At 38.0% G+C, this 12,032-nt stretch overlaps 1 protein-coding gene across 8 annotated transcripts in view; it reads left to right on the forward strand.

Moving 5' to 3' along the window:
* LOC121322071 (collagen alpha-1(XVIII) chain-like) overlaps nucleotides 1-12,032 on the forward strand; it is a 119,171-nt gene extending 107,139 nt beyond the window's left edge. For 6 of the 8 annotated variants that reach the window (XM_041261574.1, XM_041261568.1, XM_041261572.1 and 3 more), the window contains 17 exons: nucleotides 143-229; nucleotides 377-412; nucleotides 600-653; nucleotides 1,143-1,217; nucleotides 1,781-1,846; nucleotides 3,032-3,071; nucleotides 3,997-4,077; nucleotides 4,364-4,398; nucleotides 4,729-4,860; nucleotides 5,395-5,539; nucleotides 5,986-6,050; nucleotides 6,373-6,504; nucleotides 6,716-6,754; nucleotides 7,217-7,537; nucleotides 8,009-8,206; nucleotides 8,941-9,056; nucleotides 9,841-12,032. In XM_041261574.1, coding sequence (XP_041117508.1) covers nucleotides 143-229; nucleotides 377-412; nucleotides 600-653; nucleotides 1,143-1,217; nucleotides 1,781-1,846; nucleotides 3,032-3,071; nucleotides 3,997-4,077; nucleotides 4,364-4,398; nucleotides 4,729-4,860; nucleotides 5,395-5,539; nucleotides 5,986-6,050; nucleotides 6,373-6,504; nucleotides 6,716-6,754; nucleotides 7,217-7,537; nucleotides 8,009-8,206; nucleotides 8,941-9,056; nucleotides 9,841-10,054 — 1,836 coding nt within the window. In that variant the 3' untranslated portion in view covers nucleotides 10,055-12,032. The remainder of the gene's footprint in view (nucleotides 1-142; nucleotides 230-376; nucleotides 413-599; nucleotides 654-1,142; nucleotides 1,218-1,780; nucleotides 1,847-3,031; nucleotides 3,072-3,996; nucleotides 4,078-4,363; nucleotides 4,399-4,728; nucleotides 4,861-5,394; nucleotides 5,540-5,985; nucleotides 6,051-6,372; nucleotides 6,505-6,715; nucleotides 6,755-7,216; nucleotides 7,538-8,008; nucleotides 8,207-8,940; nucleotides 9,057-9,840) is intronic. The other 2 variants (XM_041261569.1, XM_041261575.1) reach the window with 1 other exon arrangement.

A 12,032-nucleotide genomic window follows, 5' to 3' on the forward strand; every position in this document is an offset into this window, starting at 1 on the left:
AAGATACACTTTTATGAAATGGGGCTCTGTGTTCCCTATGAATTGCACCGCTCATTGAACTATAAAACTATAATGGCATCATACTATTGATATGTCCATACAGTATTGTTCAAAGCTGTAATCTCTCCCCCCCAATTTCCAGGGAGAAAAGGGAGAACCTGCTGCCATTATCGGTCCTGATGGAAATATCCTGAGCAGTGCATTTCTTGGTGGACTTGGAGGAGAAAAGGTAAGAGGCTACTGCTGTTGTACTTTATCAGGCATCAATGTATAACGGATGTCTAAGTAACTAGATTTATTAAGATATTCCATTATGTTCCGGGTATCCCTTTTTTTTCATTCTTTTTGTATTGTTTTTTTTTTTTTGTATTTGCAGGGTGACCCAGGAGTCCCTGGACCGGTTGGCCCTGTGGTAAGTTAACCTTTTCGATATTTCAACTACCGCTATTTGAATTATGTTTTGTTTTAGCATAGCGCATAGTACTTCCTAACAGGAACAGTCTGAAATGGAATGGCTGTCGGTTTATAAAAGGGTTCTATTTAAAACCATGGCAACATTTTACGATAAATGTTCAAATCATTTTGTTTATGTTTTATAGGGTCCTTATGGTCGCCCTGGCCAGAAGGGTGAAATTGGTTTACCTGGCAGGCCTGTAAGTATTTACTTTGTACAGGTTGGTTTTTAATGTGTGCTTCATTGTTGTCTGGAATAGAACAAAAGTCTGTACATAGAATGTGTATTTTGCTGCTGCTTTGAAAACAGGAACCGGAACACCTTTTACAATCACAGAAGCTTCAGATGAATATGAGTAGTAGGGATTTGAATACAATGTGTAGTCTCTCTCTATTGGACTGTTAATCCTCTGTATATCTTAACTCCCAGCTGTTGCATTATTTATTTATTTATTTAAGTTTATATGTCTTTAATTTTAAAGTTTATATGACCAGATTTATCTAACAGTGGATCCAGTACTGTATTAAAATCCCCAGCAGGCAAAGGGGCACATTTAGATTTATTAAAGAAAATCTGCCTAAATCAATTCCTGACTTTTTATATGATTGTTTGATGTAAAAAAAAAAAAAAATCGGCTTTACTGCAAGTGCCTTGCTTTCACTGAATGCTCTGGTTTTTTTTTTCCTAGGGTCGTCCTGGCATTAATGGATTTAAAGGTGAAAAGGGGGAGCCAAGTGACGTCCATAGTGGTTACGCTGTTAGCGTAAGTGTTGGTGATAGTATGCTATAGTCCTCCATGAGCACTTGGCCATTGAACTAAACGTTCTGATGCTACATGATGCAGCAGGAGGTTATGATATTTGCAAACTCCTGTAGCTCAGGAAAGGAAAACAAAAATGTAAATATTATATAACCTGCCCCCTCCCCTTTTAATACATATACTGATTTACAGGAAAACCCTGCAAAACTGATAGTTAGCTTATAGCTTTCAACTACAAATATTTTCCCATAAAATATATGTTAGAAGTGCTGTTTGGTTCTTTTTTCATTGATGATGTATACTTTCTGCAGTCCTGTGCATTCATTTAGAAAAAAAAAGTTTTGCATTCTCTTTTTGTATGCCAAAACAGAATTTAATTTTAAAAAGCATCATTTTGTGTCGGTAGAATAATGCTTAAATAAACACTAGAGCCATAAGGTACTATTGTCAAAAGTTATATGTATGTCATAACACAAAAGACACTTTGTCTAATTTTAGAACCAGGTTTCCTTTAGTACTACTGTTCAGTTTAGGAAAGATGTGAAGTCTGTCTTCTTCTATTTCAGGGTCCCCCTGGCCCCCCCGGGCCCCCCGGCCCCCCTGGTCCTCCAGGACAATTCACTGAACGCTATGTAAGTGATCTCAAATCAGCTGACCTGCGTTCTTTATGTATACTTTTCAATTACATATGGGATGCAGTATTTATACCATCTCAAGTCTGTTGATATTCATTTATATTGAATTTAAATTGCCATCAACATTGTCTTTCCAAGGGTAAAAAAATAAACTACTCCTCCCCCAGCAGGTCCTCAAAAGTGTTAAAGGTTAAAGTTTAAGTTCTTAATTTTCTTTAGTACCCTTTTACTTATCAGATTTTAAAAACAAAATTCCCAGAATGCATTGTTTTTTTTCTACATTGTGAACACCAATTCCATTGTACCATATTCCTTTGAATTTAAGATGCAGCCCAAATTTACCACCCTCAATTTGAGGAAAAAATAAAACATGAAATTAAATATGCATTTACAAAGATACAACATCAATTAAGCTGCTGTATCATACAAAACTGACACGAAACAGTGTTCTAGATTAACCACGGAGCTTGTTATTGCGCTGTGTACTATAATTCTTAAGATGTGGTCTCTGTTGTACACACACCCCTCACTCACTCACGGCGTCACGGATCCCAGCAACAACACTCCACAACATCAGGCAACCTGTAACCCAGCAACCACGACAGCACTGACTGCATTGCAAACACAACAGACAGATGTCCAATACCAACTAATAGAACATAACATACGCATATGGCATTACTCACGCCTGTTTTTCTCCCAATTTATGAACCGTGGTATTGCTTGTATGTTGAAAAATATGGGGGTCTGATCAGCATTTCCGATCTGTCCAAGCTGGTACTGTTTGTTAGAAACACTGAAATTGTAAAAGCTGCTTTGAATTTCTCATGAAGCTAATGACTCCTTTTGAAAATGACTGCCTGTATGTCATGGATGATTTGAGATCAGGCAGTAACGTTTTGGTTAGCCTTTTCTCAGCAGTTAGTCATGTTGCTGTTTGTATACTCAAGTAGTCACTTCTTTTTAATAACACTTCACTATACTGTACTCGAATTTAAGATGCAGGCTATTTTTGAGAAGTAAAAAATGTTTAAAGTTCGTCTTAAATTCGAAGCAATATGGTACTCTCTCCTCCATGTTTCTCTGCTGTTATCCATGTTTGTAATTTGAAAGATTGGACATAATGTTTTAAAGTAGCCTTGAGTCTTCCTCACCAGCAAATACATATTCATTTCCATACAGGACTATAATGAAGCTGTACCAAGATATCCAGGTTTACAAGGTAGGCTGTTTATTGGTTTATAATTCACTGCGAAGAATGCATTTCTAATGAAACTAAGGACAGTGAAAAACAAATAATTTCATAGCAAAAGGATACAGTATGAATGTGTTCGTTAGTTTGTTCATGACATGTTCTATTTTAAATAACACTTGTTAGTCAGTTTGTTACTGATTCATACAGTACACAGTAACTGTGTAAACAAGGGTGTTGGAAAACATGGATCGAGAATTGATTAGCAGTTTGCTACACATGTGGACTGGCAGAGCTATACTGGTGTTCTTTTCTGAAAAGAGACTAATATTGCAGATAGCAGACTGTTTGGTTCAAATTGCATGTACTGCTAACCATTGATAGAGACGTTGCGTCTACAAGCTCTTGCCCAACATTGACTGCAAGCTAACGAGATAACAATGCTGTGGACTACAATTAGCACAGGCTGTAAAGACTTCAGAGAGATCAAAAGAGATAATGCCACTGGGATCAAAGGGGGTCCCAAGAAGATAACAAAAGGCAGATGTATGAACCTTTTGTCTCCAGGAGTGTGAAGAATGCACTGAGTTCAGAGGTTGTCACACTAGCCTACACACACACTCACACAATAAATTAAATTACCTTTGCAATTGGTTAACTGTCAGAGAAAGGGGAGGTGGACCATCTATACAGAAGGGTATTTAATGTCATGCAAACATTGTAATGATGAGTATTGTGTTTGTCCTGTACCTGGGACCAGACTCCCTGCATATTTCAATAAACCTGACAACTGATTGAAGAAAAGGACTCTGCATTTTCTTGAATCTACTTACTCACCATCTATTTTTTTAAGTTACTTCAAAGGGAAACCGAGAGAGAGAATTGTTTTGTGCCGAGTAATTAACCCTTTTTGTTCCATCTTATTGAATACCTAACGTCTTTATATTTATTGCAGGTCCCAAGGGAGAGAGGGGCTTCCCAGGCTACACAGGAGAGAAAGGAGAGCAAGGGCAGCCTGGCCTGCCTGGACAATCAGGTAGCCGAAGTGTATTCTTGCTAAAGATTTCCATTCAGTTCCATTTAAAGTGGAATTTATATTTCTTGTTACAAGTATGTGATTGTCATTATTGAGAGTTATTACTATAAGTTTTAGAAGCAGGACATTTGTATAGTATTTTGCCACAATGCCTTGGTTGATTTAATTTAACAACTATAAGACATTTTTACAATGAAATTAAAACATGAAAAGAGTATGAATCATTGATATTGAGCCATAGATATGTGGTATGTGTAATAAAATATGTATTTCTTTTACTCCCAAGGTGGTCTCCCAGACTTTGATATTTATGCATTAAAGGCAAGTCAGACATTTTGAACAATTTTTATGGACAGGTATCATTGCTGGCAATTGTCTTCCAGCTGATCACCACCCCCTACCCCCTATAAATAAAACACCACTGATACAATATACTTATTTTTTTTTTTTTTTAGTGTTTTGGGGGTTTATTGAATATGCAAGATATATATATATTCACTTTTGTTCAGATAATCCAGGGGGTTCAGATATATCTATTTATCTGTTGTGTTACTGTAAGGCAGTTATAGCCTAACCGGTTTTGGTTGTGTGGAGCGGTGTTGAATTGTGATGTTGAATGACTGCAATGTTTTTTACCCGCTGTCTTGACAGAGAGAGCTGAAGGGAGAACAAGGTGACAAGGGAGTGCAGGGTGAGAAGGGAGAACCAGGCGGTGGATACTATGACCCTCGTTATTCTGCATCTCAAGGTCCCCCTGGACAGCCGGGTAGCCCTGGACTGCCGGTAAGACTTCAATAGTTTCTTTTAGGTTTTTATAGTGATTTAAAACAGTACATACTATCTCTGACAGGTAGCCTCAAGTCAGTCAACCAGCATTACATTGCTGCTGGATCTCTAGCAAGAGACTCAAATATGATCAGCTGTACATGACAAGACAGTAAAATGCAGTGATCAGGGGCACAGAGGACCCACCTGCCAAGACAAAAGCAATGTGTAATATAATGTCCATTCAAAAAGCAAGCTGCTTGGTATGTTTTTGTTGCAAATATTTAGTGCATTGCAAGCTTAGAATTGTATTGAAAAAATTAATGGCTTCTGTGCTTTTCGCTATTTTTCTTCAAAAAATATAAAACAATGTAACAGTTTACTTCTATGGGGTGGTGTTCTATTTAGATGCTACCTTGATCCAGTCTGTGGTACATTTACGTGCCCCAGCGTGCTTGTTAGAAGCATGGTTATTGGGTTTGGATGAAATCAGTCATCTGTCTATTTTGGTAGCTGATTGTATTATGTGAAGTATATGTTTCTAACTCACAGGGTCCTAAGGGTGACTCTATCCAAGGCCCTCCTGGTCCCCAGGGACCTCCAGGAACCCCAGGGGTTGGGTACGATGGGCGTCCAGGACAACCAGGCCCGCCTGGCCCACCCGGACCTCCATCGCTGCCTGGAGCTTTCAGGCAGAGTAAGTACCTCCACCTGGGGGGTGGAACATGTTTACCTATCGTTTAAAAAGTAAATGGCTGAAGTGCCTGAGATGTCTCCTGATAGCTTTATTCAAGTAATAAAGTATGTGTACTTTACCAGTGAAATGAGCTAGACAACACCAATCCTGTCTGCCCATACAGGACATTCACATGTACATTACTGTTCGATTTTATAGTGCATGTTTAGTTTGTAACTAAGGTTTCCTTCCCCTTTTCAACACCTAAGAGAGGTAGACAAATACTTCAAACCAATTCTCACCATAACAGCGAGGCCTTACATTATTATGGGTTAACCAGTATAGCAAATAAATGAATATTCCTTCTTGCGACCACTAATCTCTGTTCATGTACTATAAATGGGATTGATGCAGTCCAAAAAGAGTCTTGTGATATGATGGAATGCTAAACGTCACTCTCTCTTCAGGTATCAGTATTCCAGGCCCACCTGGACCCCAGGGCCCTCCAGGCCCTCCCGGACAGTCCTCCGGGGTAAGCGCCATTAAGAGATGCCTCCTGGTTTTTAGTATATAATGCACACCCTGTGGATAACACACATGACTTGGCAGCCTTGGGTTACATAATGGGTACCTCCTTGAATAGTACTATATTTAAAACACTGTAGATTATTGTTAAACCTGTAGATTGAAACGTGCATCCCAGTTGGTTAATGCAGAGTGACATGATCATAAATAAGTTGTTCTATCAGATCTTTAGTCGAACAGTCAATAGTGCCCTCTGACACCACTCCATCGTCTTCTTTTAAAAGTACGACACATTCTAACTTCCCTTTAATCCTATGTAAATTTCCCAGCAGGTTACCATTTTGAGGACTTACCAAACCATGATCACCACAGCGCGAGGACTGCCAGAAGGAACTATGATCTTTGTCTCGGACAAGGCAGATATCTATATCCGAGTGCGGGATGGATTTCGTCAAGTTCTGGTACTGTTTAATAAATAAACTCTATAGTGAATACAATATTAGTTATTAGGGCAAAAAAAGTGTATAAAACATGCAGCATACATATTTTAATAATGTATTTTTGGCAATAATCTGTTTAATGGTCATGTCACTTACAGAGGAGACTTGGTGACAATATTCTATGGTTTTTGTCTTCTGTGTGTGTTAATCTAGTTGTTTTTGTTTTTTGTAGCTTGGGGACTACACACCATTCTTTGGAGGCGGTGTCCTTGTAAGTAATTAAATTAAATTTTATATTTAATTAAATTCTCTGTGGTGCCTTGTATAGCTCAGGTACTGTAATTTACAAGCCTTAGATTCACATTGGCAGAAGTAGCTTTAAAAAAAACCAAAATACTAAAGACATTATTATAGTGTAGTTTCTGGAGTAATATACATAATGTATTTGGAAGAGTTAAGTCAGCATTTTGTAGAGGTCCATACCATCTTCTGTTTTACTTCAAGTACTTCCAAGCAACGAACATAAACACTTTAAACACCCCAAAGCTTATCAACACAATTGGTGGGTGAATTTGTCTGTTTGTCAGTAAGAGAACACAGTCATGCTGCTGAACACTCCTGTTGGCTGTAGGCTCCAGCACCTTATGCAAAACAGAGCCTTCAGTGTGAATGGGAAGAGTCATTGTCATCATCTACCTGTTTTCTCAAGTTTGTGTTTGTTTTGTTTTTTAAGGAAAATGAAGTGGCCGCGGTGCAGCCACCACCGGTAGTGCATTTCTCACAAGGCCATTCCCCCAACAGCGGGGCTGGACACATTTCCCAGAATGAACCTGTAAACAGGCAGCCAGAGCAACGACCACACTGGCCGCATCCTCCCCATCAGCCAGACCAGGGCCATGTTGTCTACCCCAGCACCCCGGAGCGACAGCCAGCAGGGAGGAACCCAGCAAGGCCAGAATTCAGCTATCCCAGTTACCCCAGCCCCCCCCATCGAAGACCCAGCCAGCCTGAGATTACACAGCCTGCAGGTCATGAACATGGCACAGGCCCTGCTGTGAGTATCTTAGTGGCTTGAAATGGTTTGTTTAAGAACAGTCAGTCTCAGATTATCCGACAATTGGCCTGAAATTAAAGCAGTAAAGTATTGCTGTAAAAACTAGTAATGGGACAAACATAGAAATTGATGATAATAGTTAAATTATAGACACTTTGTTTACTCCACCTTTTACAGGTTGATGGTAACAACAGTGACCTTCAAACACACTACAGCACATTTTAGTCTTCAAATCAATTTTTAAATCAGAATCCTAACACTAGTACAAAAAAGTATGACTTGACACCACTCAACTGTAGCAATATTATTGTTGGTACTTCTGAAGATAATTCTATACTCTGATCCTGGTTCAATACATATTTAAAAGATATTGGCCTACATTTATCACGCCATACTGTTTCACACAATCCTCTTCTGATTGCTTGCTGCCGTTGCCTCATCTCTATACCTTCCTTTATTTTCTTCATGTAGCTCCATCTGATAGCCCTGAACGCTCCCCAGACTGGAGACATGCGTGGAATCCGTGGAGCAGACTTCCAGTGCTTCCAGCAAGCCCGAGCAGTGGGACTGACCGGTACTTTCCGTGCGTTCCTGTCTTCCAAACTCCAGGACCTTTACAGCATTGTGCGGAGAGCTGACAGAGCCACGTTGCCCATCGTCAATCTCAGGGTGCGTACTCCAACCTTTCTGTAGCAACTTCTTTCATTTGAAAATCGGTGCTGCCTTCTAACTTTGTAAAAGGCCTCTTATCTATAGACCCATTTTTTAACTCTATCTTGCCAAATTTCAATTTTATCCTGTAGATTTAGATCCATTGAAAGGCCTTAGAACTTGCACTAGCCCTGCACCCAGAACAGGGTTCCATAGCTACCTTTACATATATTATTTAAATGATCAGGAGCCAGGAGTTTTAAAGTTCAATACATTGCTTCTTTGTTATAGCTGTATGATCAACAACTTATGTGATGGGTGCAATCGCTTTAGCGCAGGGTTACCAAGAGCCTGATTGTTTAAACTCCTGGCATCTGGTAATTGGAATTATATTCCTAAAGAAGGGAAGTGTTGAAATCCAGGACTAGTGTGAGTTTCAAGCCCTTTATTTGTTTATTTTATTTTATGTAGTTCTTTCCAGCTCAAGTGGACCTTTCCAGCTCAAGTGGACCAGGGGTTCTTGAAAAGTCCTTGGAATATTATTTGAAATGATGCCAATGTATTGTCTTGGTCATACCTCACAAGGGGAACAATTAATTTGGTCCTGTTGAACTGGAATGACCCAATAGCTCTGTATTATGACTGTAATTGTGAGCGGGATTATGTTGGTAAACCAAGTCTCATTTTGAACCACACTTCGAGCTGTACTCTAACCTCTGGCCATGCTGTACTGTTTCCCTCCCCCTGTTCAGGATGAGGTGCTGTTTGATAACTGGGAGTCACTGTTTGATGGGTCGGATGCTCAGATGAAGCCCAATGTTGCAGTCTACTCCTTTGATGGGCGGGATGTTCTCAGAGACAACACCTGGTGAGTACAGTGAAAGATCATTGTTCATGGGCTATACTGAGGACTCAACTCTGACTGACAATTTCAATTGTGTAATGTTTTCACGTTTTATTGTTTTGAGGCAGACCAGCTCCACAGGGTTACCAACATGAAAACTGTAGTTGTATATACCCTAATGAAGAGTGTCTAACGACACAATAAACTGAAGTAAATATGGGCGTGGGGGACTAGAATCAGGAATATGCTTGTATAACTATGACAAGTATTTATACCAACTATAAATTAGTAGTGATATGTTGTGGACTAATACAAGTACAGCCGTAGTTTACAGTGCTTTTGGTAATTCTATATGTCATACACACCACTATTACAATATAATGGCAATTTATCAAGGCCTTTACACCAAATGCAACTGACTTCATATTTAAGTATAAAAGAAAGCTATTAACTTACAAAAACAGAACACACAACATGTGGGGTTAATTAAGGCCTCAGAAGTGTGCCCAGGTTTGTAACTACTTATGTAACATTAAGTTTCAGTTTTATGTCCCAAAAATGGTGGAAATTGTGTAAAGACCTTGATAAATCCAGCCCATTACATCATGTAAATTGATTGTACATTATTGATGTCTTTGATGAATTGTTGAAGAAAAATCTTAAATAAATCAATTTATTGTTTTGTATGAAAATGTTATTAAACACTTAAATACATATAACATCAATAGTTAAGGCCACATCCGTTGTTGAAAGCTATAGGAACCGTTAGAATCTTTTTTTTTGTTTGTTTTGTTTTTGTCCTTTTAAGGCACCAAAAGATGGTCTGGCACGGGTCGAACAACAAAGGCCATCGGCTCACTGACAATTACTGCGAGACTTGGAGGACTGGTGACCAGGCCGTGACGGGTTTTGCTTCCTCCATTCAGGCCGGCAGGCTTCTCCAGCAGCGCCCTAGCAGCTGCACCAGCTCCCACATCGTCCTGTGTATCGAGAACAGCTACATCTTACAATCCAAAAAATAAAGGAACCCCAATGGCAAACCTGTTGCAGATGACAACGTATGGCTCCCAATACACGGTTTCCGCATTGCAGGGCAGTTTTCTATTTTTCCTCTACTGTATTCATTGAATGCCAAAGAGCTGGGTTTTTAACAAAAATGTGTTTACTCTCCTCCTTTATGGGGCATTGGCACATATTCCTAGGGGAAACATCAGAGAAGCAAAACTAATTTTGGCAACTGGTAACTGTTTATATTGTTGTATATGAAACTTGTGTGTGTGTGTGTGTATGTGTTTTTTATTTTTTGTCCTTTTTGTTTCTCAGTGTCTCTGGTATATTTGTAACCAATTTTAGCTATACACCCATTTTTTTTCCCATTCGAGGACTGTAGCATATTGAGGATTTGTGCAACTTTTTGGTATTTTTTAGATTAAAAACATATATATTTATTTTGAAAGTTGTAGTTCATGAAACACAAAAATATGGAGAATCTGAGAACCACTGAGATTTTAAATTATGCAATATAATTTTATAATACACCCTTTCTAAATAAAGAACTCAATATGCTACAGTCATCATCTTTTTATACCACAACTTAAACATGTAAAAAATATCTAACTGTATATTAACACATTAAGATTAAACATTATTAATGAATGTTCATTGAGAAAGAATAGGTTCAGCGGGTTAAGATCGTAGGATGTGTTTTAAGGTTTTCCCTAAAAAGTTTGTATAACCCTAACCCTTAAATTTTTTTTTGTACAAGAAAAAAATCAAGAAACATATGGCAAAAATAAAAAAAAAAATACAGAAAGGTCAATAGGCTAGTACCACATATCCCAGAAAGCAACCATTTTAAAGGGATGTAGTTAATGAAATAATTCTACAAATCTTACCTGTCATGCACTTCATTCGACCTTTTACATTTATAAGCAGTTTTGAAAGAACCATGTTATAGAAAGCTTGTATTTTTTTTCAAACATATTTACTACCATACTAGGTTAAAGAAAGGTATTGGATTAAATTGGTCGATTCGGTCAGGTATGTATGTAGCAAACCTACATTTAATGTACTACAATACAGTATTTTAGTATACCGTACAATGACAATATAGCTATTACTATGCCTACTGTTCTAAGTTACAGGCTTTACTTTCTTGTATTCTGTTAGCGTTTCACCTTCTAAATTTAATACTAAAGCAGCTTGTTGGTTAATGACAGGAAAGAAAGCATTTAAGAGGGGAGCAAATGTTTGATATAGCATGTGTTTCTTTCAAACTGGTACCTACAGTACATAGTGAATGAAATTGCATAACCATAAGATTTATGTCATTATTTCGTTAGCTATAGCCCCTTAAGTTGACTAGTTTGCAGTAGTAAAAAAAAAAAAAAGCCTTGTATTGTACACAGGTAATGCCCATTATAGAGTGAATCTCACGTATTAGTATGTAATAAATGTTAACAAGTGATTATCTTTATATATATTTGAGATGCATCAAAGGCAAACCAGATGCAAATGCTAACACATGTTTAAATAGTAATTCACACTGAGAAAGCAAGTTCTGACAATAATAATAAGTAATACATTTAATGGAAGGGAGGCTTTGTCAATGCTGTTATTAATACCCATAAAATGGTATGCTACATGTAATGAGTGTTTAACGGTAGCAATCATAAACATCACATTTTACCATACATGGGGATTTAAAGAGTTTTAAACCCTTAACAGTTTTAAATCAGTGCTACTTTGTTTTAAACTACTGTTGTGACGATCCATTCAGAACACAAGAAATGTTTGTTATGAAGACACTTTGTATTATATTTTTTTAACCTATGTACTCCTTTTGTTAACTATGACTGACTGCTGTAGTGTTATCAATATTACACTCTTGACTGAACCAGTATAAACATGTGGATTTCCAATCTGACTCTTGCTGCTTTTGGAGCCTGTATGTGCTGTAAACAATTTTTCTGAAGCACTGAATAAAGTCAAATGGTCTTA

The sequence above is a fragment of the Polyodon spathula genome, chromosome 10 (assembly GCF_017654505.1).
Source record: "Polyodon spathula isolate WHYD16114869_AA chromosome 10, ASM1765450v1, whole genome shotgun sequence".
Taxonomy (NCBI): Eukaryota; Metazoa; Chordata; class Actinopteri; order Acipenseriformes; family Polyodontidae; genus Polyodon; species Polyodon spathula.